General features: G+C 32.4%; 2 protein-coding genes across 3 annotated transcripts; both read left to right on the forward strand.

The window, feature by feature from the left end:
* The first annotated feature begins 5,208 nt into the window (after positions 1-5,208).
* Positions 5,209-8,157, forward strand: LOC130824742 (uncharacterized). Its single transcript, XM_057689761.1, has 2 exons — positions 5,209-5,685; positions 6,348-8,157. Exons 1-2 carry the CDS (start codon positions 5,515-5,517, stop codon positions 6,456-6,458), a joined length of 282 nt encoding a protein of 93 aa, XP_057545744.1. The 5' UTR covers positions 5,209-5,514; the 3' UTR covers positions 6,459-8,157.
* A 4,656-nt stretch (positions 8,158-12,813) lies between these two features.
* On the forward strand, positions 12,814-26,486 carry LOC130825123 (vacuolar protein-sorting-associated protein 33 homolog). Of its 2 annotated transcripts, none has more exons than XM_057690172.1 (23): positions 12,814-13,132; positions 13,238-13,394; positions 13,492-13,531; positions 13,628-13,708; positions 14,589-14,783; positions 15,093-15,203; positions 15,289-15,354; positions 16,972-17,079; positions 17,196-17,237; positions 17,582-17,638; positions 18,642-18,736; positions 19,430-19,481; positions 19,570-19,626; positions 20,305-20,367; positions 20,461-20,567; positions 21,097-21,219; positions 21,367-21,448; positions 21,546-21,616; positions 22,372-22,452; positions 24,674-24,731; positions 24,825-24,886; positions 25,495-25,588; positions 25,894-26,486. In XM_057690172.1, exons 2-23 carry the CDS (start codon positions 13,342-13,344, stop codon positions 25,981-25,983), a joined length of 1,788 nt encoding a protein of 595 aa, XP_057546155.1. In that variant the 5' UTR covers positions 12,814-13,132; positions 13,238-13,341; the 3' UTR covers positions 25,984-26,486. The 2 variants fall into 2 exon arrangements, with proteins under 2 accessions (XP_057546155.1, XP_057546154.1); XM_057690171.1 differs by having other exon boundaries at positions 12,815-13,132; positions 13,332-13,394.
* The last annotated feature ends 726 nt before the right edge of the window (positions 26,487-27,212 follow it).

Below are 27,212 nucleotides of genomic sequence, written 5' to 3' on the forward strand. Positions count from 1 at the left end.
CACAAGTACTCCGACTCTCCAAGACTGCCCTGTTGCTAGATGCATACTCCGGGAATACAGTTGCAAGTCCTGCATAAATGAGAAGACCAAAGTACAGAGAACACAATCGTGGTTTTGATTGTTCAGTGAATAAAGGAGTTGAACACAACGAACACTTCACCGATTGAAAACCATGATAAGTAACAAGACACAGGCAAGATTATGTTTTGGCAACAGCAAGCCAACCTTTTAAGGTAGTTGCACAACCAAACCGATTTTCAGATAACAATACAGTTTATAATTTGCACGTCTACTAGCATATGCATTCTTGTTCCGGAAAGGAATACCAAACTGCTACTACAATAAAGGAGTACATCAATCCACAGCAAGCAGCTTTGGAGAAGCTAATTGTGTTGCAGGCTTGCAGCTGAGATCTATACATAGTTATTGGAACCTTAAGGGTGTCGGGGTGGGACTTAAGTTCTCCACCCCCTTGCAGCCCCTCATAAGTAACAACAGACAAGTACACGGAAAGTCAGGAAAAGAAATGAATGTGATAATCTTTTAGATCAAGAAGCAAGGTAAACGTACTAAGAAACGAAGCCAGACAATATGAAGTCACCGTAACGAATCCTGGAGCTTCAACTATCAGCTTAAGCTTTTGGTTGAGTTGGTTACTTGACATGGTATCAGAAGCCATCGTGACAAAAGGTCACGGGTTCGAATCTCAACCACCCCTTATTTAAAGTGAAATTTTCAGCACTCATACGCATCCACACTTTTAACCCAATGGACTCTCGTGAGAGGGAGCGTGTTAGAGTATATAACATATCCTGGGGCTTCAACCATTAGCTTAAGCTTTTGGTTGAGTTGGTTGCTTGACAATATGAAGCACATGCTACAAGGTAAAGATATGAAACAATCATGATCTATGAAACTCCAACACGGGTGATTTTCCTAAACGATTCTAGACTTGTTTCAAAACGCATAAACTAGAAGTATTTGTATGATGTCAATACAAAATGCAATTAGAAGTAAGCTCTAAAATTCATAAGATTGGTCCTAGGCTTCATCTTATAAACCCTAGTGTATCAATTATCAAACATGAATGAATAAATAAAAATGACAAAAGCATATATGGTAGCTCTCAAAGGATCATTCTTCAAGCTTCAATTAACAGATAGTAATACTACAACTGTATCAATGATCACAAGAACCCAAGTCCAATGAACAAAGCCAAAATTTATGGATTAAATTGCTCAAACTTGGAAGATTAAACATTCATAATGAGAAATGTAATAAATGCATGAAATTCCACTAATTTCTTTCCTTATATGCTAGCATACCAAAACATTAAATTCTCAGAATCATTCGCCTTACCCAGTAAACAAACTAAAACCACCAAAAATGGAAACTTCAACATTAATTAACATAATCGATTCAGAACAACCTGCCCGCTGTATACCCGCTCCCCTTGACAGTCCGATTCGGACCCTTAACAATTCACAATCCAGAATTTAGGAATAGCAAAAGAAATGTAAACGAATCAAGAACAATAATACCAATTTCATTTCAAGGGTCAATTAGAGTAAGTAAAACTAGAAAATCCCAAAAATCAACAGAATTATCACATTACATTACATTAATTCTATAACAATCAATAGACTATAAGATGATATCACCTTTCATTATCCCCTCAAATCTAAACTATAAAACACTAAAAAAAATATATACAAAATTAAAAAGTGGGATAAAATCGACCTAACAAAAAAATATCAATCAGAGTGAGAATCATAACCAACAGCAGCAGATGAAAAGGAATCATCAGAAGACGAAGAAGAAGAAGGTGAAGAAGGGTAAAAAAGGGGATCAGATGAATAAGGGAAACAGAAGAAAGTAGAAAGACAAAGAGAAAGACGACGAATCTGTTGAAAAGGGAAACAAAAGAGAAGATCTAGAACTTGTTCACTGCTAAGGTGCTCAGGGTTGCAGGCTATGTATTGGCATACGCTCGCTGATACGTTCGCCACTGCCACCACTACACGGCTGTTTAGCACCATTTCTTTATCTGTTTTCTTCTCTTTGTGTGTGTGTGTTTTTAGTTTGGAATAGGTCCTACTTGTCTCTTGTTTTGGTTTTGAAAGAGATGGTATGGTGTGAATTGTGATACTATTCTAGGTTTTTGTTTGTATAGACAGAGAATCGAATCCAAGACCTTATCTGGTATGTTACTTACTCGAGATAAAATTTGATTTTTTTATTTATTTTATTATTATTATGAGGTAGGTCGAGGATGAGATAATTTGATGAAAATTAAATTTATGATCTTATATAAAAAAAAATATTTGTTTTAACTGAGACAAGATTGAATTTTTGTATTATTTGTGTTTTGTAATGGTTGTAAATTGAAATGGGAATAGGTTGAGAGGGGATACATCCTTAATTTAGAAAGTTTTATACTCATTTTACTAACTACTAAAGAAATAGCCTTGAGAATGAATAATGGTGAAAATTAAGAAAAGTGAGTAAAATGATAAAAATTTATTATAATAGTTATTTAATAAATATATAGATGAGTTGGAAAAGTAAGTTAAATATAAATTAAAATAAATGAAAGAGGATAATATTAATAAATTCAATGGGACAGACTAATAAGAGAATTAACAAAACAAACTCTTAAAGAAAGCTCCAACTAATTTATTATGAAGTAATACATTTATAAACATGTGAATCAAATCAACTAAATTGAAATTTTTTTGCTTACCAAACAAATTTAAATCAAGTAGAAGAAGAGATGAGTCTTTCAATTGCTATTTTGATATGTTTTTAATCGGTTTTATTTGCCAAAATATAAAAAATTTCCCAATAAAATTGTATTTATTGTGTTTTATGGTTAAAAAGCACCCTACCTCATAAAAAAATTCAAGTAGGGTTATCATTACCTAACGTAATTGATACCCATTCTAATTAAAACTTACGTCACGGTTTAACATTATTGTTTAGTGAATCCTCGCTCTTTCTTTAAAAAATAACCCCAAGCACAGATTGAAAGTTAAGAAAAAATAAAAGTATGTAATAACAACTAATAAGTTTTTTTTATGTAAAAGTGAGAAATATACGAAGGAAATAAAAAAAAATAGTTAAATGTGTAATGAGAATGAAGAAAAGTATAAGTTATAACAAAATATAAAATGGGTTAAATTAAATGAGACTGACTAAAAGTATTAATTTTGAAAATTGATATCTTTGGTCAAAATTAATACATTTAAGATAAAAATCGAAAGATGTCTAAAAAATGAAAAAAATAGCCATGTTATTATATATGCGAATTGGGCCAACCCAAATTGACGATCTCTATGAAGAAGTATTGTGAGTTGTTTTAATTAATCCTCAAACTAGGTACATAAACTAGGTGGAAAGGAGATTTTAGAAAAAGTTACTTGTTGGATATTGAATGTAAGAATTAATAAATTAAGATATTCAATCTGATATGGAGTAATATATAGGATTCGAAATAAGTAAATGGATCGCATATCCAACATTGTATGAAAATTGTCGTTTTCACCTATTAATATTTGTTTTGATCTGATATTCAACTTTGACCGACCAGGTAAAATTCAAATTAAAATTTCTAATCACATATCTTAAAAAATTAAATTGAAAATCAAATTGAATCTTTGAATTTTTAGATCATTAGATAATTTTGCTCGACCTTAATTGAATATATGTATTAGAGAAGGAATAATCCAAAATGACCAAAATCAAATTGGGATGTCAACTCGTTTGCTTACATGTATGTGACTGTCTTTATAGTTTATTCCATTGGATCATTTCATTTCATTGCTCAATTGTTAAAGCAAGTTACTTTAGCTAATTAAGCAAATTATTACACAATATTTCACTACATTGTGTATGACATTAAAACTTCATTAAGCAAATTTAATATCACATATCAGATTCACATTTGATATCACTTTGTGTGATTTAGTAAATCTTCTACTTAAAATGAATAAATTGAGGACCTAAGTTAGTATATTCAGGCCAAAAACTAGCAAAAATTAATGTCAATTTATTTAAAAAATATTTTTTAATTGATCACCATAATTTTTTTGTTAAAAATTCTAATTGATTTTTTTTGAAAGAAACCTAATAATTCATTGATAAAAATGTCATATGACATCTATAAGAGAGTAACAATCGATTAAACGCATGATAAATTTAATCAAATAAAATTCTATATAAAAAAGTCAATTATTATTTTAATTATTTTTTTTGAGATTCATTACTTTAATTATTAGTACTAATTGATTAGAACAATTAGTACTCCAAAATTCAAGAGATTTCAAAAAGTAACGGTAGCTGCGGACCACGTCGGATATCAATAGTAATACTATAAGCAGTAGTTGGCGTAACATTTTGACCGTGTAAAATATTAACAAGTCAAAAGACGACAATGTGCAACTTCCTACTCCACCAAATACACAATTGTCTCCCCTATTTAAAAAAGTATTTCTAGAAGTATCATCTTATGTACTCTTTTCGTTTTAGTAATTTTGTCTCATTAATTTAAATTGCGTTTGTTAAGATAATTACTGAAGTTTTAATATTTTTAATTGTTCATAATTAAAAATTACAAAAAATTAATATCAATAGTTCTTGCTTATTTTGTAACTTATAGATTGAAAATAAAATATAAATTATGAATGAAAAGAGTTAAAACATCAAATAGAATAAAGTCGCTAAAATGAAGGAAGTATAATTTATGAGCAACCTAAAGCAAAAAAAGAAAAAGAAATATTTAATACACACATTAATGTATGATAAGGTCTTATCTTATACAGTTATACAATTTATGAGAATACGAACATTTTATTTCGAGATCGTCTGATAAATTTATTATTAGGCAGTAACAAAACCCACATAAGAAGATAGTTGACTGTATACAAAATATTTCATGTTAAAACCAATTAGTAACAAAAGTAGTAATGTACCATGCTTAAATGTGAGTTATTTTTTAACAACGTCCTATCGAAATATAATATTTTATATATCCTTTTTCAATTTGCATCATAGACATCAATTAACTCTTATTCAAACATATTTGAATTTTATGGTGCAAAGTTAAAAAAAAGTAGAAAAAGTCTTGCAAAATAAAAAAAATATGCGAATAATATATAAATTTAAATTTAATATACGGATGAAATAAACAAAAGTTTGCCCTTTTAAAAAAAAGTCAGTAGAGTAGAGTAGTTCCTAAAATATTGGGTCCTACCCCACAACAACTAATTAAAAATACTGTTATTATATATTAATTATACATGTAGACAACCTTACATTTACATATTGTTTTCAATCTGCAAATTCCAAACATCCCTTCTTCCTCTTGTTTCTCCTGCAAAGATTTTTCCAATCATGATTATTTTCCTTTGATCTTGCTGGAAAAATCAACGTAGGAGATTGAAATTATATAAACAAACCAATAAAAAAATAGAAAAAATTTTGAAAAAAAGAAATTAAGATTAATTATCGTTAATTATGTGTCCTTTAAGATTCATTTTGGTATTTTTTTCTGCAATTTTGGCTGGGTTTTTGGCATGGAGATCATTTCGTTCATCACCTGAGCTTGATATCGTCATTTCTGATGATGGAAAAACTTCATCATCATCATCATCAATTGATCATAAGCAAGAAAGAAGCTTTAAAATGGTATAAATCTTTTTCCTTCTTTTTTTTTTTGAGGAACCATTTTAACCACATGCTCAGATTGATGATTGAAGTTTAGAATTGTTAATGGCCTTATGGGTGTGTTTGGCAATTAGTGGTTGGTTGAAATCATTGACCGAAATTGTTAGCTGATTTGATCAACTAAATGTTGATAAGCTAACTCTTTAAGTCGATTATTATGAATGCATATGGTAAATATTAATTATTGATTAATTGATTGTTTGTTAGATAAAAGGCGAGTAAAAAAATCAAAGTATATAAAACTATTTGATTTAATTTTTTTGGTTTAGACTTTAAAGTGATATTATTAACCGAATTCATTTTAATTTTTCTATTTGAATAATCATAAAGTCAGGAGGAAAAAGTTAACAAAAAAGTTATTGGAAATGTTATTTGCCAAATGCATATTTTACTAAGCTTTTTTACACAATAGCCATTTAGTTAAAAAGTGGAAATACAGTTTAAACCTTTTTTCTTTTTTATGTATGTTTGGCGCTTTCGTGAATGAGATTCAAATTGAGATCTTTTTGTCATATTGACTTCTGATGAAAATCATTTCAAATATTTAAGTTGATTATTAAAGCTTATCCATTATTAGGTAAATTTTTATTTGATTCTAAAATTTGAAATGTGGGCATTTGCAGATAATCCAAGATGGTTTCTGGGTATTTGTTGATATGGCTAGCGGAAGATATTTATGGAGAAATTTTAAGGGGATGAACATGAAAACAATGGAAAAAACAAAGAGCTGTTAACAATTCTGGAAGAAAAAGTTTCAAGTTTCAACATTGTTTTTTATTATTATGATGTTACAACTTACATGGTTGGCTGAAAAAATGTAAGAATCATTTGAGAATCGAATCATAACCAATTGTTCAACGAATTTAGTTTGAATAAAAATTACTGAGGTGTAAATTCTGTTTAGAGATTGCTCTCTCAAATCTCAATCTTGTAAACATAGCTATTTCTCTCTCTGGGTTTTTTCGTGGATCTTCATCAACTGTTTTAGCATTTCTCTCCATCTTACTTCATCAGTTCTTTCAATTTACATTGTGATTCTTCATATTTAAGTTCGTAAGTACTCGTTTTTGTTTTTGATTCATTAAATTTTTTTTAGGGTTTTTTTTATCGTTCGAGATTATGTTTGTATTGATAGATTTTTTAGTTCATCAAAATTTTAGGGCTTCTAATTAAATTTTAGGTTTATTCGAAATTTATGGATTTTTTAGTTAGAATTTTGCATTTTTGGAGATCTACCTTTTGGATTATTTGGCATTGAGAAAATTTGATTTGTTCCTCATTTTTTCTTCTCTTTTTTTTTTTTTTTTAATCTGATTTGTTTCTTGAATACTATTATATTTTAGATTTTGTTGTTGATTTTTTTCAGGTTTTTTTCAAACTTCCTATTTTACGGTTATTGCTTTTATGAAGGTTCTATTAATTTACTTTTGATTGATATTTTATTTCTTGGTTTTTAAAGTTTTATGCTTGATTTTTCTATTGGTTTTATTTAGAGGAAAGATTTTCTCAATTTCACCATTTTCACATTACTAAAGAAGATAATGAAGGTAAGTTAGGGTTTTATGATTATAGTGTTGATTGTGTTTTTATTATTGATGTTTGGGTGTAGATTTTTGTGTGCTTATTTTTGTTGTGTTCTATGATGGTTGATTTGATGCAGAGTGTGTATTGGTCTCATTGTTTCTTACTAATTATCAAGTTATTTTATGGCATTGTCAATATTATATGTCATATCACTCATAGTGACTTTGTTTTCCCTTATAGTGATCTTTCTATGACTCATTAAGCCTATAAGCTCAATTCGTAGAGCTCTCTAATCTTTTTTGTATGGAGGATGTAGGTTCAAATCCTACATAGGCTATTATTTGTATTTTGTAAAAATAATATGACAAATTGTGGTGATATTATTGAACATGTTTTTCAAACATATTAATTATGTATATTTACCGTCTTCTCTTTTGTAATTGCAAAAAACATTGTTGAATTAATGATATACTTTGTTCTTAGATGATCTTGTAAAAGCTAATGAGATACTATGTTCTTATAAAAACATATTATGTTATGATTAAAGGTTATTATGATTATGTATAGTTATTGTATTTTCTTTTTGTAATTGTGAAAAAACTTTGCTGAGTTAGTGATATACTATGTTCTTAGGATGATCTTGTAAAAGTTAATGAGATACTATGTTCTTAGAATAAAATACTATATTATGATTAAAAGTTACTATGATTATATATAGTTATTGTCTTCTCTTTTGTAATTATGAAAAAACTTTGCCAAGTTAATGATATATTACGTTCTTAGATGATCTTATAAAAGTTAATGTGATACTATGTTCTTAGAAAAAGATAATATGTCATGATTAAAGGTTACTATGATTATGTATAGTTACTGTCTTATCTTTTTGTAATTGTAAAAAAACGTTGATGAGTTAATGATATACTATGTCTTCTCTTTTGTAATTAAACATGTTTTCAAACATATTGATCTCATATGTAAAAATAGTAAACTGGTTATTTTGAATTTGTTTTTTCAAAATTACATATGAGAAGACAGTAACTCTATATAATTATAATATTGTTTACTAACATAGTAACTTTTTCTAAGAATACAATATGTTATAATAAGAAAACATTAAAGCAATAGTAAATAAATAGTCATCTTAAACCAAACATCTTTATCTTAAAGAAAATTGAGCCTAAGAAGTAGGAGCCTATGTAGGATTTGAACCCACATCCCCTGTGCAATGTAAGCACAAATACACAGTGCTCGACCTAATTGAGCTAATAGGCTTATAGAAAATTATACTACATTGTAATAGTAATGCTTTCCAAGAATATAGTAACCTTCTTTAAGCACATAGTAATCTTTTATAAGGAATACTAATTCATATCAGTTTTTTCCTAGTTCTATCCCCAAAGTAAGGTATTATGGACAAAGAACACAAAAGTTGAAACCCGGAAACAGTCTAATAAAATGAACAAATTTGATTTCCAAAAACCCTAAAATCATTTTCCCCAATTCGAAAACCCTAAGATGCAAGAAAATGAAAAATTATTTTGAAATCTACAATTTTATGATAAAAGACTAGTAGAAAGCAATTGATACCCCATATCTATGACCCTAAAATTCAGAAAAAGAATGATATAATGTGAAAAAAATCAACTTGTAAAATGTAAAGTCACTAAAAAACTTACTTGATTGTCAGCAATGGAGACTTAAGTTTTTTGAATTGATTAAATTCGGGAAGAAGGTGAAGTTTTTTACAGTGATTTGATTGGACTTTTGCACTTAATCAAAGAGAGAAGGGTGAGAAGTTGTTTTTGCTGTTTTGTTCTTCGAAGAGAGAGAACACACGGTTTAAGTTTTATTTTGGCTATAAATAAACCGGTTCTTTTTAATTTTTTTTGAAGCATTAGATCTTACTTAAATCAATGGTTGTAAATTCTTATCATCTTTCTCATTTAAAGACTCTTTCTCATTGGATCTCTTCCATATATATATATATATATATATATATATATATATATGGAAGAGATCCAATGAGAAGGGGTTGAAAATGAGAAGGATAAGAAGGACTCTACACCCTTGATTTCACTAAAATATAAAAAATCTATGGTCATAATTTATTAATTGAGTCAAAAGTACATAATTGTAAAAGTAACTATATTACACAGAAAAATAACTATGAAATAATTTTTAAAATATAACATAGTATCCTTTTTTGTATATATAGTAACAAAACAAAATCAAATAAAAATCCTTCTAATCCTTCTCATTTTAAAATCCTTTTTATTTAATCCTATATATATAAAATAAGATTCACCTAATATGGCCGCAGGACTACGTTCTCAGTATGCCTATATTTTTATCGGTAATTGATAAAAAACAATGAAGTTTCAAAGACATATGAAAATTTACAATAAAGTTGATTGATTAAGGGATAAGTCAAAGTGTTAGGACAATGCGGTTTTGGATAATAAATTGAAGTCATACTTAATGAGATTTTAATAAAACTAATATTTTTAATTTTATACGTAGTTTTTAATAAAAAAATACAAAATTAATTTAAAATAGTACAATATAGATATGAGAACGGATTCAGGGGGCGTTTGGTTGGGGGTCTTAAGGAAAGGGAAAGGGAATGGAAATACCCCATTCCCTTTGATGTTGTTTGGTTCGCATTTAGAATGATTTCGTTTCCCCATTTTAAGGTTTAGGTTTACTCAAATGAGGTAAACCTCATTCCCCACCTCCCCCTTCACTTTCCCATTCCATTCCCTTCCCCATTCTTGAAGCTGTCCTCTCCAAACCCTACTAGCGTGCTGCCGCCATACTTGCCATCTCCTTCCATTCGTCGTGCGTCGTTCTTCTTCCTCAAGTTCTCATCTCTTCCTTGCGCGTCGTTCCTCCTGCTGCTTTGCCATTTCTCTCACGCTCGATTTTGCTGCATCGATTGTCAAATGTAAGTTACTTGTTGATTTGAATCTCCTTCCTCTTCACTCGTTGTTCTTCTTCATTCTCTGTTGTACCGCCATTTTCGGATGTTGAAGCTCTGTAATTCATGTCGATTCTATGCTGCTGCTGCTATTGTCGATTCGTGTTCTTCTTCATTCGTGTTCTGCTACTAATTGTTGTTGAAGTTGGCTTAATTGTTCTGGATTCCTGTATTTGTTTAGTATTTATTCATGATATTATTATGATTATACTATAATTTGGGTTTCTGCTGCTATTGATTATATGAGTTATAGGATGCACATGATGTGCTCGATGAAATGCTCCTATGAAATTATACTATTTTTTGTCATATTTTATGCAAGAAATGGAGTATTAGCCGGTTGTTGTGTATTTGAATGTGTAATTTTTTCATAATGGTGGTGATGTGGTGTATAATGGGGGTTTTAATTTCGCTGTGATTCTTAAACATGATATGACCTTAGAGGGGTTATACATAAACATTGCCATGATATCACAAGCTGTATTGGTGTTGTATTTTGTAGGTTTGTATTCTGTATTTGTTGAGATATGTGTTGTTGATATCACAAGCTTTGGTTCTAATCGTACTGTGTTTCATTTGGTATTCAATGTGAAGTAGCAATGTGTTGTTGATTCTTTGTTTGTTTGGTTTTTAAGAATACATGGAAACAAGGTACTTGGTAGTTCTTTGATGTTCTTATTGATGTTCATTTGTACAGAAAATGGCTAGCATTGGTACTTCTTTGAAAAGGAAGAGAAATTGGGACTGTATTCGGTTCATAATTACTATGATTAATTGTGTTGTGTTGCTACATTTGATGTTCTACTCGATGAGAAAAACTATATACGATTCCCATTATGTTAAGCTTGATAAAAAACTAGGAGAAAAATGAGATTGCACAACTTGAATAGAATGATCAGAGAAAGTGACACTTTGTGTAGGAACTATCTTCGTATAAGTCGATACACATTTGGTGTACTTTTAGAGATTGTTTAGGGCTATTTCTCAAATGTTAAATACAAGTGGATTCGTTTGGGATGATGAAAAAAAAATGATTTCTGTAGATCGGGCTGTTTATGATGAGTTTTGCAAGGTATGCCAACCTTTGTACATTTGAGATTGTTTACTATGAATAGTATGGTTCAATTATGTTTGAGATTGTTTGATGATGTTGTACATTTGAATGTTTGGTTCAGAATCATCCGAATTGCAAAAACCTGTTTGGAGTTTCATTTCCGCACTTTCATGAACTCATGAATGTTTACGGCAAGGATTATGCTACCGGAAAACCAGCTGAAGATTATGTTGAAGCAATCAAGAATTTGCAAAATGTTGCCCCTCCACAAGTTACACTAGATTCAAGTGATGACGAAGGAATTGATGCTAGTGGTAATGCCACTCAAACTGTTACTTCTCCTCCTGCCAAAAAGATGAAGACTGAAAAAACTTCTAATAAAAGAAGTAAGAGAGGAAATGCTGGTGAAGATAGTTCTAATGAGTTGGCTAGCTTACAAGCATTCATGAAAGACATGAATGTTCATCTTTCAACTATGGCAAATGTGATGGGCCCGCATTGATGATCGTGAGCAAAAAATAGTTGAACAGACTGAGAAAGTGTTAGAGGAACTACTATCTTTTAATTTAGAAGGTGTAACTCCTAACCAAGTTTTTGAAGTGGCTAACATTCTAACCTCACAACCGAACAAGCTCCTCATATTTTCAAAGTGTCCCGACGCTTTGAAAAGTGATTACGTTAAAAGTCTTCTTGGAGGAAATAGTAATGCTTAGATCTAATGTTGTGGTTCCATGAATGATTTTGAAAAGGACTAGAACACTTTTCGTATGTATTTTGATCTACAAACAAGTCATTATATATAATTAATCGAGCTACATTGTTATTATTTAGAGTTATGTTTTTTCAAAAAATAAGTTTTTCAAGTTTATCATATAACAACTACTTATTTTTGGAGAAAATATAAAAGAATTTATAAACTCAAATTTTGATTCCTTAGCTTGAACCAAACAGTCACAAAGGGAATCATTCAGCAGTTCATTCCGTTTCCTGAACACAACCAAACGACTAGGCTAAATTAGGGGAATCCATTCCTTTCTCCTTCATTCCCTTTCCTCATTCCATTCCGATTCCCTTGTGCGAACCAAACGCCCCCTGAGTGTGTATGGGTGTTGGTCAAATTAATACTCCCTCCTATTCAGCTTATGTGTCCCATTTCCTTTTATGGTCAAGTTATCTTAATTGTTTCATTTCTATTTTTGGTATGGGTTTATTGACTTTTATGCCCTTAGTAGCTTTATCTTATTTTCAATTATACCCTTCATTACCCATACTAATTTTCCTCCCTTACATTAAAAACTCATAATATCACTCTCTTTCCTACCCTTAGGGTCCTATTTTTGACTCTCCTTAAAATCCGTAAAAAGTCAAATGAAACTCCTAAGGCGAATAGGAGGGAGTATAATGGTATGAGGGGAGCAGGTGAATTTAGGACAGGCAACACCTCTTTACTGACCAATTATGTACTACTATGACCGATAAAGCTTTTTACACCTACATCTCTCCACTTTCCATCAAATTCATAGTCATAGACTCATAATGCAAAATCCGTATAATTTTAATTCCGAGCCATCTTTTTTTTAAATGTTCTATTGCCTAATTTAATCCGTCAAATTTCACATTAAAACACATCTTTTTACCCATCCAAAAATAAGAAAATAAAGAAAAACCTCCATTATCTCCCTCGAAGTCAGAAGACAGAACTGGATGTAGAAGAAGCAACTCCATTCCCCATTCTCCATTCTCCATTCTCCATTTTCCAACCATCGATATACTTCTGTATGATTCCCGTTGAATAATTCAAATACTCCTTAGCCTGAGATTCCCAGCATAAAAACTTGCTGTTGCTGTTGCTGGTAATAAGATCTATTCTATAGCAAATTGTTCTTTTCATAGGATTTTTGTACGATAGTTGATCCATTTTAAAATTCAAGATGTATAATATGCAATTAAATGTCAAGATTTCAGTTTCCAGAATCATAATCAAGGAATTGGAAATAAACCCACGATCCTAAACACTTCCTAAAGGCTAGAATTGGTTTTGTGTTGTTACAGTTTTGCAATTATGGCTCAAATACCCAATTTGGATAACGCTCCCATTGATTTATCTTCTCTCAGGTATCCGCCTATGCCTATTTGCGTCCTGTTTTTACATGTACTTTGATGATTGCTAATGATCATTGACTGTTTTGTTCCCAATTTGATTAAATTATAGAGCTCAATCTCAGAAAGAGCTGTTAACGATCCTAAAAAATGTGAGTTTTATTGGCATACATGGCTAATTTATTCTCTTCATATTGGGTTTTAATAAAATCCCTTTTTATCGACAATTTCAATCTTCTGTCGAACAGATTCGTGGGAAAAAATGTCTGGTTATTGATCCTAAGCTTAGTGGGTCACTCTCACTGATTGTCCAAACTGCACTTCTTAAGGTAACTCATTCATACCGAAGCAGTTGTTTTTAGTTATCTTTTGGTGTAGCTTTTGATGACATTGATGAATTGTACTTTGTTATTTTCTGATTACTTGGATTGCCCGAGCTACTTTTATCCTAATCTTTATCCTCGCCTTGGAATTTAGTTGTAGGGAAATGTTTTTCAGATCTTCGGTTTGCGCTTTGTTCTGGGTACTTGCATTAACAACATGATTATGCAATTTTACTTTTATTTTGTACTGAAGATATACAATGGCTGAGTTTAGTCGGATATGTGAGTATGCCTGTCGCTGATTGATTGCTATTTGCCTGAAAATATACAATGGCTTGATATAATAATCTTGCTAACGTCTTCTAGATGACGTAAAGGGTGCATTTGTGGCCATTTGTTTCAAACCCTTTTTGGTACCTTATAGAGAGAGATTGAAAAGAAATGGGTATAGCCGTGTAGGTTTCTCTTTAAAAAACGACTAGAATAAATTTTAAAACTGAATATGCCTAGAACATGTAGTTTATAAAGGAAAATACCCGTTTTTTGTTTTTGATCAGTAGATAAAGGAATCTGAACTGTGCCAAATTAAGAAAGGGGGTGTCACAGCTGATTGTATGAGATAGAAAAGAGGACAGAATGATGTTTTGTGTGTTTATTTGGTATGTGTTTTTGTGTTCGCACAGTGAGATGTCTGTTGCACAATCCTGTGCATACTTTATTTCTGCACCTTTTCTCTTCCCCCTTTTCAAATTTATGCTTTTGTTCTGCTGTGCTGATATTGTTTTTCCTCATGCTATAAATGTGAGTTAAAGAGAAAAACACAAGCTTGTTTGATCAGTCATGGCATATGTAAGGTTATGATGAAATTTATTGGCTTATGGGACAGGAACACGGGGTAGAGCTGCGGCATTTGTCAGCTGAACCTCTGCAAACTGAGTGTACAAAGGTTGTGTACCTTGTATGTAATCATCTTGAACTTATGAGACATATTTCCTTGCATATTAATGACAGCACATCAAAGGGATTACAACGGGAGTATTTTCTTTATTTTGTTCCTCGACGTTCAGTGGCATGTGAACAGGTACCTCCAACTTTCACTTGATTTAGTTCTTGATGCCCAGTATATGATGCACGGAGGGGGGGGAGCTGGGAGTGGTTATAGTAATTTTTTTACCTGATAAATACAATGATACAAAGCAACTATGTTATTTCTGGACCTTAAAGATATGATGAGGTTGATAGTTTTGATGGTAATACTACTTTGATAGTGGGACTGAAATTTTGGTTGGATAATATACAGTTTGAATAACAGTTTGATAGAAATAATGTAATCATACAGCTTCAATGAAGCAGAATTTTTTTTACTTGAGTCGTCTCTTTCTGGGTGCAGATACTGAAAAAGGAGAAAGTACATGATTTATTGACAATTGGAGAATACCCGTTATACTTGGTCCCACTTGACGAGGATGTAATATCTTTTGAACTCGACCTTGCATATAAGGTAATAGCTTTGTTCTCGTAATGCTGACTTAAAGTTTTGGTGTAAAATGACTATATTCTTAGCCTTTTCCTTTGTTGTGGTCTAGGAGTGCCTTGTTGATGGTGATACAAGTGCACTGTGGCATATTGCAAAAGCTATTCATAAGCTTGAGGTTTGTCCATCTCTTGCTGTTTTCTATATTGAGTTGTAAGGTGTTGGTCTTGTGATGTAAAATTAGATATATTGTCACTTTTGCTTGTGAGGAAACCTGAATACAGAAGGCATAGTAAGAATAGGATATTATCCTTGAACATTTAAAATTATGTAGCATTTTGTACATGAGTGAGTTTAGGGTTTTATTCTTGAAGTTTGTGTGCTGCGTTCATGCCACTCTACTCATAATTAGAAAATTAGTAAGAAAGAGAAAGTTATATATACAATATACATCCGAGTTCAAATTTCCTATTGAGTCATAACAAAAGTCAAAATCCTGAAAATGGCCTGTCGCATGTCCTCATCATTCATATTGGATTCCTTAGTCATGTTTTCTAGATCCTATACAGTTCTTTTTCCTATCCCAGGCTTGGGTTTGATATACTTAAAGGCTTGTATGCCTCTTCTTTATTATTGCAAGATAAGTTCTGGAGAAAACGTAAAATATGCATGCTTAATTATTGTTGTGGAGAATGTTACAAACTTTGGACCATTCTAATATGACCTAAGGCAGAAACGTATTTAGTAGCATTCACCAGAGGAGTTCCTAGTTAGGTAAAAAAAATAAAATAAAATGTACATGCTAATGACCACTCTGGAGAATGTTACAAACTTTAGTTTAGACCGTTATAATATGGCCTAAAACTTATTTTTGTTTTGTATCATTCATCAATGAAAGTCTCTCTGAAGGTTTAGAAGGGAATTTTCGACTTAATGATATGGAGGATTTTGATATCTTGAGTTGTCTAATAATGTCAACGACTCAGTTGAGAGGACAAATACTTTTACCTAATGTTTTTGCCGAGACATTAGTAGCTCTTTGCTTTTTAATATTTCAAAGCAATGAAGACAAAAGATAATTATATGTTCTATTCTTTCTATGGTGAAATACCTACCTTTCTGTGACATTAAGTTGTCCAGGTTGTGTGATTGGTCTCATAGTTGGCTCATATGTTTCGAGAGTTTGCAATTTCTTATGTGATTTCTGGGTGGTAGGTGGCAATCTCTCTATTGATCAGATCTGTGTCCAATTTCATATTAATATAGAAGAATTCAGTATTATATGAACTTGAACCTTTGATTAAGTGTGTCTTGATAGTGTGCTTTTCCTGCAATTTAGGAGTTGTTGCCTCTTGGCATAAATTTTTTCTCATTTGTCAGTCTATGTCCTTCAAAACAAATGGTAATTAATGTATTTTACTCGAGATTTTTATTTTTTAAGTAATCTCAATTATTGATTCCAAACACTGGAAACAGACTTGAAAATGTACTAAACAACCAAACTCTTTGTTTTTTCCACATCTGTAGATTCTGTACCTGATTTTCCTTCGCGAGTTTTGTGACATAAAATACTAGGTCCATTTACAAAGAACATTCACTTAGGTGCATTGAGTTCTATCTTAATTCCTTTTAGTTTTTAATATGGTACTCTATATTTAATAACAAAGATAAAATAATGTTAATTAAATTAAAAATAGTCTCTCCTTGAACAACTTGTAGGAAGCTTCATTTCTAAGAGTGGCTCTGTTGTCTTGTTCTTGTCGTTTTTTAACTCTTATATTTTACTTGTATATAGTTTTCGTTTGGTGTGATACCGAATTTAAGGGCAAAAGGCAAGGCTTCACTACGTGTTGCGGAGATTCTCGACAGGATGCAGACAGAAGATCCTGTCAACGTAGCAGATGTAATTGAGCCTTGATTTCTGATTCTTCATGAAGTTTGTAAGTCAATATAAAGTTGGTAATCACTTTACCAAGTATTCTATTCACTCTTTTCTGTACATGGGTGATTTTATTTCAGGTGGTGCCGGAAATAAGTACGCTGATTTTGCTAGATAGAGAGGTACTATTTTGAATTTATTTTCTATAGATACATCATACATAATTGAACAAGGTACCATAAGTTTTTAACTTCGGTAAATATCTATCAAATTTTTTTACTTTACTTTGCGGGCGAAAATGTAGGTTATGTTGGGTGCATTCCACTTGATGTTCGATTATTCGATTTGTAGGATAGTAATGCATGTCCCTATTTTGTTTAGTGAAAAAATGATATGCTCTATGTATTGCTACAGTGCGACTGAGACAGTCATTTGTTTACCCTCTATTTTATGAAAGTAGAAATGAGTTTTTGTGTTATGATTGACCTATGTGTTCACTCTCTGACCAGTAATTTTTTCTATGCAGGTTGACATGGTTACTCCTATGTGTTCTCAGTTAACATACGAAGGCTTGCTGGATGAGGTAAGAGATAGAGAAATTAAGATAAGGAATGGTGTAACGTTTCCCAGGATATTCTTATTTCCAGATAGTATGCTCCTCATGTTCCATTTTTGGTGACATGTGTTGTTTTTGGGTTAATTTGCACGTGAAATAATGACAAGTACACTATTGATTGGAACATTCTTTATATTTTTGGAGAGGATTATTAATGACATAAGGCCTTTTAGGAGTATGTGATATTCATTGTGGGGTGAGTAATATGAATTTGGAATATGATTTAATAAATGAACTGGGTGCTCGAAAGATAAGGGTGGATGATTAAATTTAGGTTTGGGTAAGAAAAAACCCAAAAAATATAAAAATATGTCAACTACAATGGGATAAAAGAAAAGGAAAATATGTCAACTAACTTGGGATGGAAGGAGTGTCATATATAATTGAATTGTAAACTATTACAAAGTTACAACACAACACTATTCTAGAACTTCAACTAGCAAAATCTGCACCCGCTATCAGTTTTTTTCCCCTGATCTTTCACTAAAATAGAGATTAGAATGATATTATATTGCAGTTTCAATATGATCAAACTCTGTCGGGATGGAAAAGGGGGGAGATTATTTGATGCTAAGCGGCTTTGTACATATTTTAGTGAAATTTGACATCATGGAGCTAGTTGAAGGAGAGGTTAGATCAATGGAGAAGTTCATTTCTCACTAGCAGCATCAGTATTGTTCTTTCTGGTCAATTCCCTTGTCTTCTGAGAAAAATGAAAAGGAGAGATCTTATCATAGTGCAGAAATGCGGTTATGACTCGCTGTTGCGGTTGTCGTACTCTTACTACCAAATTTCGGCTGAAATTGTGAAATATCTCTTGAAACAGCCTAAAGTGCGATTTTTTACACCTTGACAGAAGTAAATTTGAAAGCCCTTACCAACACGGCCTTGGTTTTGCTCTATGGATCATATAGATATATTCAAATGTTCAATTGCCTTTTCAACCATCGTGATGCTTGGACAATTGCAGATTCTACATGTGAATAATGGGGCTGTGGAGCTTGATGCATCTATTATGGGTGTTCAACAGGAAGGGAAAAAGGTTAAAGTACCTCTGAATTCAAGGTATAGTAAGAAATATTTTTAGGAATTCTCCTTAGACATCAACTGACATTAGTTTCCCCTTCCAAGCTCCTAGTGAAAGTACTATGTAAAATTGTTTTGCCTTGTGCACGATCTTTAGTTTTGTTATGCCTATTGTGTGCCTGCTAAATTATGTGGCTTTTGCATTTGAGCCATACCACAACAAAAGCAACACAACGATGCCACAACGTCTAGTCCCTACATATGAGGTCAGCTAGATGAACCTAAACAAATCAACATGAGAGATCTTTGGTAACAAAGATTATACTTTATTAGATTATTCGCTCCAAAACTTATACTAATCCAGAACTAAAATAATCAATTTCAATTATCATGGTTCCATATATATATATATATATATATATATATATATATATATATATATATATATTTATATATATGTATGTATGCAGTTTTGTTTGGATGCTAATATTTACAATAGTGGAAACAATTATATAGCTAATGATGGCTATTAAAAAAGTTAGTTTGTTCATCTCTTTGTTAAATGCTTGGAAACAACATTCGTCTTCCCATTTAATTTTCTAGACGTGTATTAGAAATGTCTCTATTCTCCATTAGTGTTGGATTTGAGGTGTTTGCATCATTTTTCATATTAAAAAAACCTATATAATGCTATATCACTTATTGTTTGTTTTTTCTTTTTTGGTTATTTAGCGACAAGCTATTTAAGGAAACTCGAGACCTAAACTTTGAAGTTGTTGTTCAGGTTTTCAATCGTTCATAGTAACTGTCAAGTTATTAGTAAAATGGTTTTTCGTTCTTTTTCATTGTGATATTATGTAATATAATTTCAGGTCCTACGTCAAAAAGCCACATCCATGAAACAAGATTATGCAGACATAACAACAACTGTAAGTTATCTACTGCTGAATCCATCATGTTCTTGTGTTGATGTGTAAATTATTATATTACTTGTGGAAAGCACCTGCAATTGTGCTTCTCTTATCTCTTGCTGGAGGTGACTAGCAAAACATTGTCTCTCATTGATGAATTGTGAGTATTCGAAGGGCATGTATCCATATGTGCAAATGTGAACTAGTTGTGTTTGAACTTTTGGAAAATTGGAAGGGAATTCATTTCTAGGAATTTTTTTTGTTTTGATATTAGATTGTCTTACTATTCGATGCAATCAAACAATGGTGAACTTTCTCGTTGAATCTCCTTTCTCGTTGAATAACTCTCCGTTTTTTGTTGAAGTGAGAGTGTAAAAACTTTTAAGATTGCACTCATTTGACTGCCAAACCTTTCTAAGTCATTCCTAGAGATGAATTTGAAGCTGAAATCTCAAAAATCAATTTCGTGTCAAGCTTTGAAAAATTGACTTTGTTCTCCCTCTTGCTCCAAAATGAGGGATCCAAACTCTTGAATGTGCCTTGCAGACGTATGGGAATAAGTTATACTGGGACAATGATAGCTTCCAGCTACTCAAAAGATGAAATGTTGAGATTATCTTCAATTGTAATGGCAAGCAATAGAAGGAAAGAAGTTATCTATTTCATAATTAATTGCTTTTCATTCAACAATTGCAGACTCAAACGGTATCGGAGCTGAAGGACTTTGTTAAAAAGCTTAACTCGTTGCCAGAGATGACTGTAAGCGATTTCTTGAGCATAATGTCCAAGGTTATTGTTCGCTTTACTGTTATTGAGGTCCAAAATATGACATGCTCATTATTTTTGGTCTAGAGACACATAAATCTTGCTCAACATTTGTCGACATTCACATCCAAGCCATCATTTCTTGGGCGTCTCGATATGGAGCACACTATTGTGGAATCTGAGAGCTATGACATGTATGTTACAAGTATTTTTCTTTGATGCAGTTAAACTAGTGTACCAAAATAATATGAATTACTCCTATGCTTGACTCAAGAAAACTGGGTTGGTTTGGGGAAAAGCCGAAAGGGGATTTGATTCATTGTAGATTATGTCATATGTGGTCAGATTAGTCATATAGAAGGCCTGATCAATGGGAGCCAATAGTAGGCTGCCTTGCACAGTGGGAAATTTGCGTTTGAGATATACCATTTCAGAATGTTGGATCAAAAATATTTCCAAAGATTAAATTGGGTGGAGTCTTGCATTGAATATCGTGGGATATCTGAGCACAGCTGGAAATTTACCTGGTTGGCATTGACAGTGACTTTAGTACTCTAGTTTCCAATCTTGTTGACGGTTTTATCCTGGAGGCTAGGGGATTCACATTAGTTCCATTACTTTCTATGCATGTTTTAAATATTTTTTCAATGTTTTTTATTTGTATAGTTTAGTTAGTCAAAAGAATACATTGATATTTTGCTACCATTGTTTATTAAAATGCAGATCTTTCGAGTATATTGAAGAGATGATTCACAAGCAGGAACCTTTTCTTAGTGTCCTTCGGCTTCTCATCTTGTTTTCTGTTACAAATTCAGGATTGCCTAAGAGACATTATGACTATTTGAGGTATCCATACTTTATACAGTTTATTTATTTATTTTTGATGTATTCTCTGTCAGACAAGTCATAGCCATTTCCTCAAAAGTCCAAAAAAAACTCTTTTTTGTATTGTCGTGTTCCCCAAGTATAATATGATCTATGTTCTTAATGAAGGAGAGAGATACTTCATAGCTATGGATTTGAGCATATAGCCACACTGAATAATTTAGAGAAAGCAGGTTTTTTTAAAAAACAGGTTCTGATTGTCTAAAGTTGATTCTAGCACTTTTAACTCATTAATGATAGTTATTGAGATATTTATTGTAGTTTCATTTGCATGATTATCATGGCAGGATGTGAGAAGCAACTGGTTGACCATCAAACGAGCTTTGCGTCTTGTATTAGAAGATACTGATACAGCCAAGTATGCATTATGTTATAAGTCGTCATTATTGTGGTGATTTTTATTGTTTTAATTGTATATGCTGTTAAGGCGCTAGCTTCCAGATACTTGTTAATTTGAATGTATTTATATTGGAAATGGACATTAGTACGATATGATTCCATAGAGCATGAGGATTCTTTAACAAATATTAAAACGCTAAAACTTTAGTAATCTATGCTGAACACTTGAACTGAAAAAAATATTAGGATGAGAAGCCCTCAGAAGTTAGAATTGCTTTTCTGGAGAGAGAATCCAGGTTATCTCTCCAATATATTTGGTGGAAACTTAAACTCAGTATTTTCTTGAGCTAACTGCTGTAAGACCCCACTTTATGTGGCACATGGAAAATGTGATCAAGTATGCATAGTAAGATCAAATTTGGGATTTCTATTATTGCTTGATTTTTTTTGAAGATTTCTTTACTATGAAAAATGATTTAGATATGAACTTTTTGTTTGATTTGTTGCTTGAGAGAACACATACTGGACAAGATGGGTTTTTTTGGTTTGTGTCACCTTGTTGCATCACAATAGGTTAGGTTTCACGTGCTGTCGGGGCCTAGAAGATTCAAAATATAGCTTCTTATTGATAGTACATGAACTTTTTTTGTAAATGGATGTCTTTGTTTGAACTATCTGATATGAAACTATTTTCGTTGAGTTTTTTCTTTGATTATATTTCATCTATTTTGCTACTATGCTAACTTTTTTCTGTGGTATGATGGTTTGTGACAGTCCCAATGATATTTCTTATGTATTCTCTGGATATGCGCCACTTAGTGTACGTCTGATCCAGCAAGCCATTAGATTTGGATGGTAAGGAAAAGTGTCATGAAAGCTATTTATTATTGCTGTTGCAACTTTTTGTGATAACCTGTTTTCAATTTTTCCTCTTTTCCCATTCTTCTACAGTCTATGTGTCAATCACATCTCAAATGCAATTCTATATATATTGCAAAGATAGGGGTTCGCTAACAAATGCGGAAACGATTTCGCAGTCAATGTGGATGATTTTGTTCTCAATGTGACCTATATTTCGGTCGCGGTAAAAACTCAAAAACTTTTACGATACGGCCGCAAAATGATAATACAGAGCCTTGTTTTTACACTATGGTTGACCATGATAAAAATAAGAGGAAAATATTTAAGATGTGTTAGACTCGGTTCGGTTGGATAGCCTTAGTTGTTTTACTGGAATTTTGGTTTGAATTTTTTGTATTTTGAATTTAGTTTCAGTAATGCAATTTTTTTTTTTGCATAACCCTGATGGATGCTTATGATTTAAGAAAATGTGTGGCACTCATATGTTCCTATCCTGATCCTTTCTTAAATCCTGCTATGATATAGTGTCTGCATCAGATCGTTTTTGCTCTGAAGTCTTTTCTTTTGGACGATTCAGCTGCCATGATTCTTTTCTTCTTTTGGGTGGGACATGAAACAAGTTCTTATGCAGAGTTATGTTCATATGGCTGTCTTTTGTCAACTTTCTATAGTTAGGTTATCCTTCATTCTTCAAATATATGGACGCTAGACCTGTGAAATATGGACCAACTTTTAGAATGTGCAGTAGAGCTGAAGTACATCATGGTATCACTGCCGCAGATGCTATTTGATGGTGTGCAAGGATCCTTTGATTATAGTTACAATGATCTTCTTGCTTGAAATTTGTGAGCTGTTCTCGACGAAAGTGTAACCATGAAAGAATGGGTAATATTAGTCTGGCTCAAGATCATTTCGTACTGTTGCGAGTATGAAGTTTAGGTTGGTCTTTTTCCAACAAGAAGACTTTCTCTACGTCTGACATGACTCCCCTGCACAAGTGATCTATCACATTAAACGCTTGACATTAATACCTTTGGAGGTACAAAATACCTGTAAGCTATGTTGCTTGATGTGCCAAGTATTTTAAAAAAAGTCTGATATCCTTTGGCCTAAAAAAACATTCATGGGTCTAGCTAACATGGGTGATTGAGTATGAGGTAATTTTTTTAAAAAATAAATTAACGCAGGCCATTTGTATTGATCTCTATACTATCACATTGTAGAAGTAACTATCTATTGCATCAGTTTCTCTGATGTCTATAATTAGGTGTGAACTTTTGTGTCATTTAAGTTGTACGGTATACCATTCCTATGATGGTATTGGGGGTAATAGAATGCTGGTGTATCACTCCTAGTTGAAAGCTTTTACGTGTTGCTGTAGTGGGCTGACTATTTGTCACCTTGTCCTTTGCTGGTCTCCATATCTAAGGCTCTTGCCCATCTTTTGCAAGCAGTGTATATGTATCTAAAAATGAATTGGCCTATATCGAGGAGGCTTTCTATATGGTGTTAAGAATGCTGTTTATCCAGTCTTGGATGTCTTAGGTTGGTTTGGGTATTTAAATCACTTTATTCTGCTTTGCATTTGTCATGTTTATTGCGATTTTTGCATGGGAATGCACCTGGTACATATAGGGTTTTTGACAATTGGTATGAGCTGTTTGTCAAGCAAAGAGGGTGTGCAGAGCTGGGGATTTGATACTTATTCTAACTGTAAATGATTTGATTCTTTTGTTTTGCTTAGAGAAAAAAACTGAGGAGAACATATCATTTCTGTGAAGGAAGTGAGCGATTTTAGCAGCCCGATAGTGAAATTTGATACTCCATTTGTCATTGTGCTCATGGAATTTTCAAATGTTTGTTATGGTCTCAGCCCTCGGGTCTCTTTCACTAAGGCATTTTAAATTTAATACCGAGTCAACCGTTCATCCTAGTTTGTTTTATGTGTTTCTTTTTCCTTGCACGCTAATCCATTCATAGTCTACTTATACTTTCGTCTGAGGGGTTTTGATGAGTTTACTGAGTTGGGAAATTGGAAGAACTGCTGCTTGTACTGCATGGTAATCGTTCTCGGTGTTGTATTTTGCATTTCCGTTCTATATGTTATCCGTTCATTCCGGAAGCTAAGATTCATTGATTTTCTGGTGTAGTTCTAAGCATTTATATATGTGTGGGTTTTTGCTCATTGTGGTTGCGTTTTTTAATGATTATCTAGGCGTCCAATTGAAGAAATACTAAAGCTACTACCTGGACCACACTTAGAAACTAAAAGAGTGAGCATTTCTTATTCCCGTGTGTTTATACAGTTGTTGCAAGCTTTTATATGTGATGTACCACTTTGATCCTTTCTCTTGTCGTTTTTATAGGGGCAACTGTCACGTGCTTCATCAGTGGAGTCACTGTCAGGAGGATCGGCTAATGTTGACAAGTATATGTTTACTACTTTTTACCAAATCTCAAAATGAGTCATAATTCTTTTCTCCCTAAGCAATGATATTTTATCCTGTCCTCATGACTTGCCACTTGATGAATACTAATATCGATTCGGTTAAAATAGCAATGTGCTAATATTCCCCATGGTTTTATCATGGCTAATGATTAAAAGTTCATGGTCTGTAAAAAGAAACTCAGATACCAGGATGATAAAGATTTAGTTCATGTAGTGATGCAGTGTTTAGACGGAAGAAAATGGAGAGAAAGGAAGGGAACGGAAATGGACGGATGAGGCTTCCCTCATTTGGACAACAACTTAGGATGAGAGGAAATGTAGCGGACGGAATTTCTTCGAATTTTGTAAACAAATCCTCCAGTAATGGGAAGATTTTGGAAGGAAAATTCACCGCTTGCCTCTTCCCTTCCCTCTTATTCTTCTTCATACGATATTCAAACACACTAAATATATTTCTTTCGGATACTATGATGCTATAGTCCTGAAAAGTTTCTGTAAATTTGTGGGCAACATTCCTAGTGTTTTCCCCCTGTCCAACAAAAACACTTTGCTGACTTTTTATCTTAATGGGTTTGTTTATGTATTAGAGCGGCTACTGGGAGACGCTCTCTAGTACTGGTGGTATTCATCGGTGGGGTGACATTTGCCGAGTTATCTGCCCTCCGCTTTCTCAGTTCTCAGGTTTGTGCAAATGTTACAATAATTGTTGCACGTAATTTAAGCTTTTAAATTTTAGTTGCGTATGACCAGTGTAGTTGCATAACTATGACTCTCAAGGGTTGAAAAATGAGGATTCCAACCAATTACCACTGCAATCAAACGACATAATCTTACTAAACGCATAGATGGACATGCTTTCACCTGGGTCCGATTTGGAATAAATCAAAGCTCTAAATGATCATTTTTGTACGGTTGCTATCTAATTGCTCCCATGGAGTAGTAGTTGTTTGTGCCTGCAACCTCTAACTGTATTATATTTCTTTTAGGAACTGATGGCATATGATATAATCGTCGCTACGACAAAGATGATCAACGGCCAAACTTTACTAAATCCATTTGTGAAAAAGCTATCTTGAATTGTTTGATGTTTTGATGAGGCGCATGCTGAGATTTGAGTCATCAGTCATGTTTCAGGTTTCTGGTTTCGGGATTCAGGTGTTGTGTTTTCAAGCTTTGACGTGCATTGTCTGCATGTTGATTTCAGTTTGGTTTCGTGTTCATTTCGAATTGGGCTGGGTCAATTTTTACCATTGGACAGCTCGAGCTGAGATGCGTGATGATTTATGTTGGTTTAGTTAACAAATCCTTTGAGTCGACTCTAATTGTATCGTTTGTTCCATAGAGTGGGTTAAACACATTTTTGTTTTGCGAAGTTTATTTGGGTCTGCTCCTTTAAAGTTCCGTCACAGTTCGCCTCTTCCCATCTCTGAGGGGTAATCCTGCGGCCGCGGAAATCAGAGGCTCCTGCCAATCAAGCTATAGTGTAATCTTATAATTTGAATATGTAAAATGTTATTTTTGATGTGGAATATGTAATCAAAATGGTGTTGATTCAAATAAAAGCAATGTGTTATTGCCATTTTGATTCTGTGTTAGACAATTGGTGAGATTAAGGAGGGAATTTTTATATTTAAATAGTTAAGAGTTTTTGTAGTGTAGTAATGGGATACATATGGTCCGCTTTGGTCTGATTTGGCTTAGAAATCAGACTAAATTGTTAGTTTCAGTTGAAAAATTCAAGTCGGACCAAATCGTGTAAAATTAGCTTAGTCCAAACTCATTTGCATATTTGATTTTTATAACAAGTCTTTAAATGTAAACTAATTCTTCATTAACTAATACAATTTCATTACATCAATTCAAATATTATTTTTTTCAAATTTGTAGACAATAAGCGAAAGAGTTTAAATTTTTTTATAATAATTTATTATTAAGAAAAAGTATACCTTTAAATTACGATTCTATGGTTATGTTTTATAATTTAAACCAGATTGTTAAAAATATAGTTAGTATTTTGATCCAGGTAATAAGTTTTCAAAAATTAAATCAATCAGAAGCTAGAAAAAATCATATGAAACTTTATTTTAAACAAATATATTTAATAGGAAGAGCTAGTTAAGGATAGAGTTTGGATCCAGGTTTAATTATGGATCAGGTTTATTTACACTCTAACTCATGCCCATTAAATTTTTAGATTCGTATATAAATTTAACTCATTAAAATTCAAAAAGTTGGACTCAATCTTAAAATTAGAGTGGAACAGGACGAGTCTAATAAAATCTTAGACATACGAAATATAATCATA

Source organism: Amaranthus tricolor, chromosome 10 (assembly GCF_026212465.1).
Source record: "Amaranthus tricolor cultivar Red isolate AtriRed21 chromosome 10, ASM2621246v1, whole genome shotgun sequence".
In the NCBI taxonomy this organism is placed as follows: domain Eukaryota; kingdom Viridiplantae; phylum Streptophyta; class Magnoliopsida; order Caryophyllales; family Amaranthaceae; genus Amaranthus; species Amaranthus tricolor.

Bases quoted from the DNA above. Each gene is read 5' to 3' on its own strand.
- LOC130825123 (XM_057690172.1), top strand. From the start codon at position 13,342: ATGGCTCAAATACCCAATTTGGATAACGCTCCCATTGATTTATCTTCT. The intron at 19,482-19,569 runs GTTTTCAATCGT...ATATAATTTCAG, and splicing joins ACTTTGAAGTTGTTGTTCAG to GTCCTACGTCAAAAAGCCAC. The intron at 24,887-25,494 runs GTATATGTTTAC...TTTATGTATTAG, and splicing joins GGATCGGCTAATGTTGACAA to AGCGGCTACTGGGAGACGCT.
- LOC130824742 (XM_057689761.1), top strand. From the start codon at position 5,515: ATGTGTCCTTTAAGATTCATTTTGGTATTTTTTTCTGCAATTTTGGCT. The intron at 5,686-6,347 runs GTATAAATCTTT...GGGCATTTGCAG, and splicing joins AAGAAAGAAGCTTTAAAATG to ATAATCCAAGATGGTTTCTG.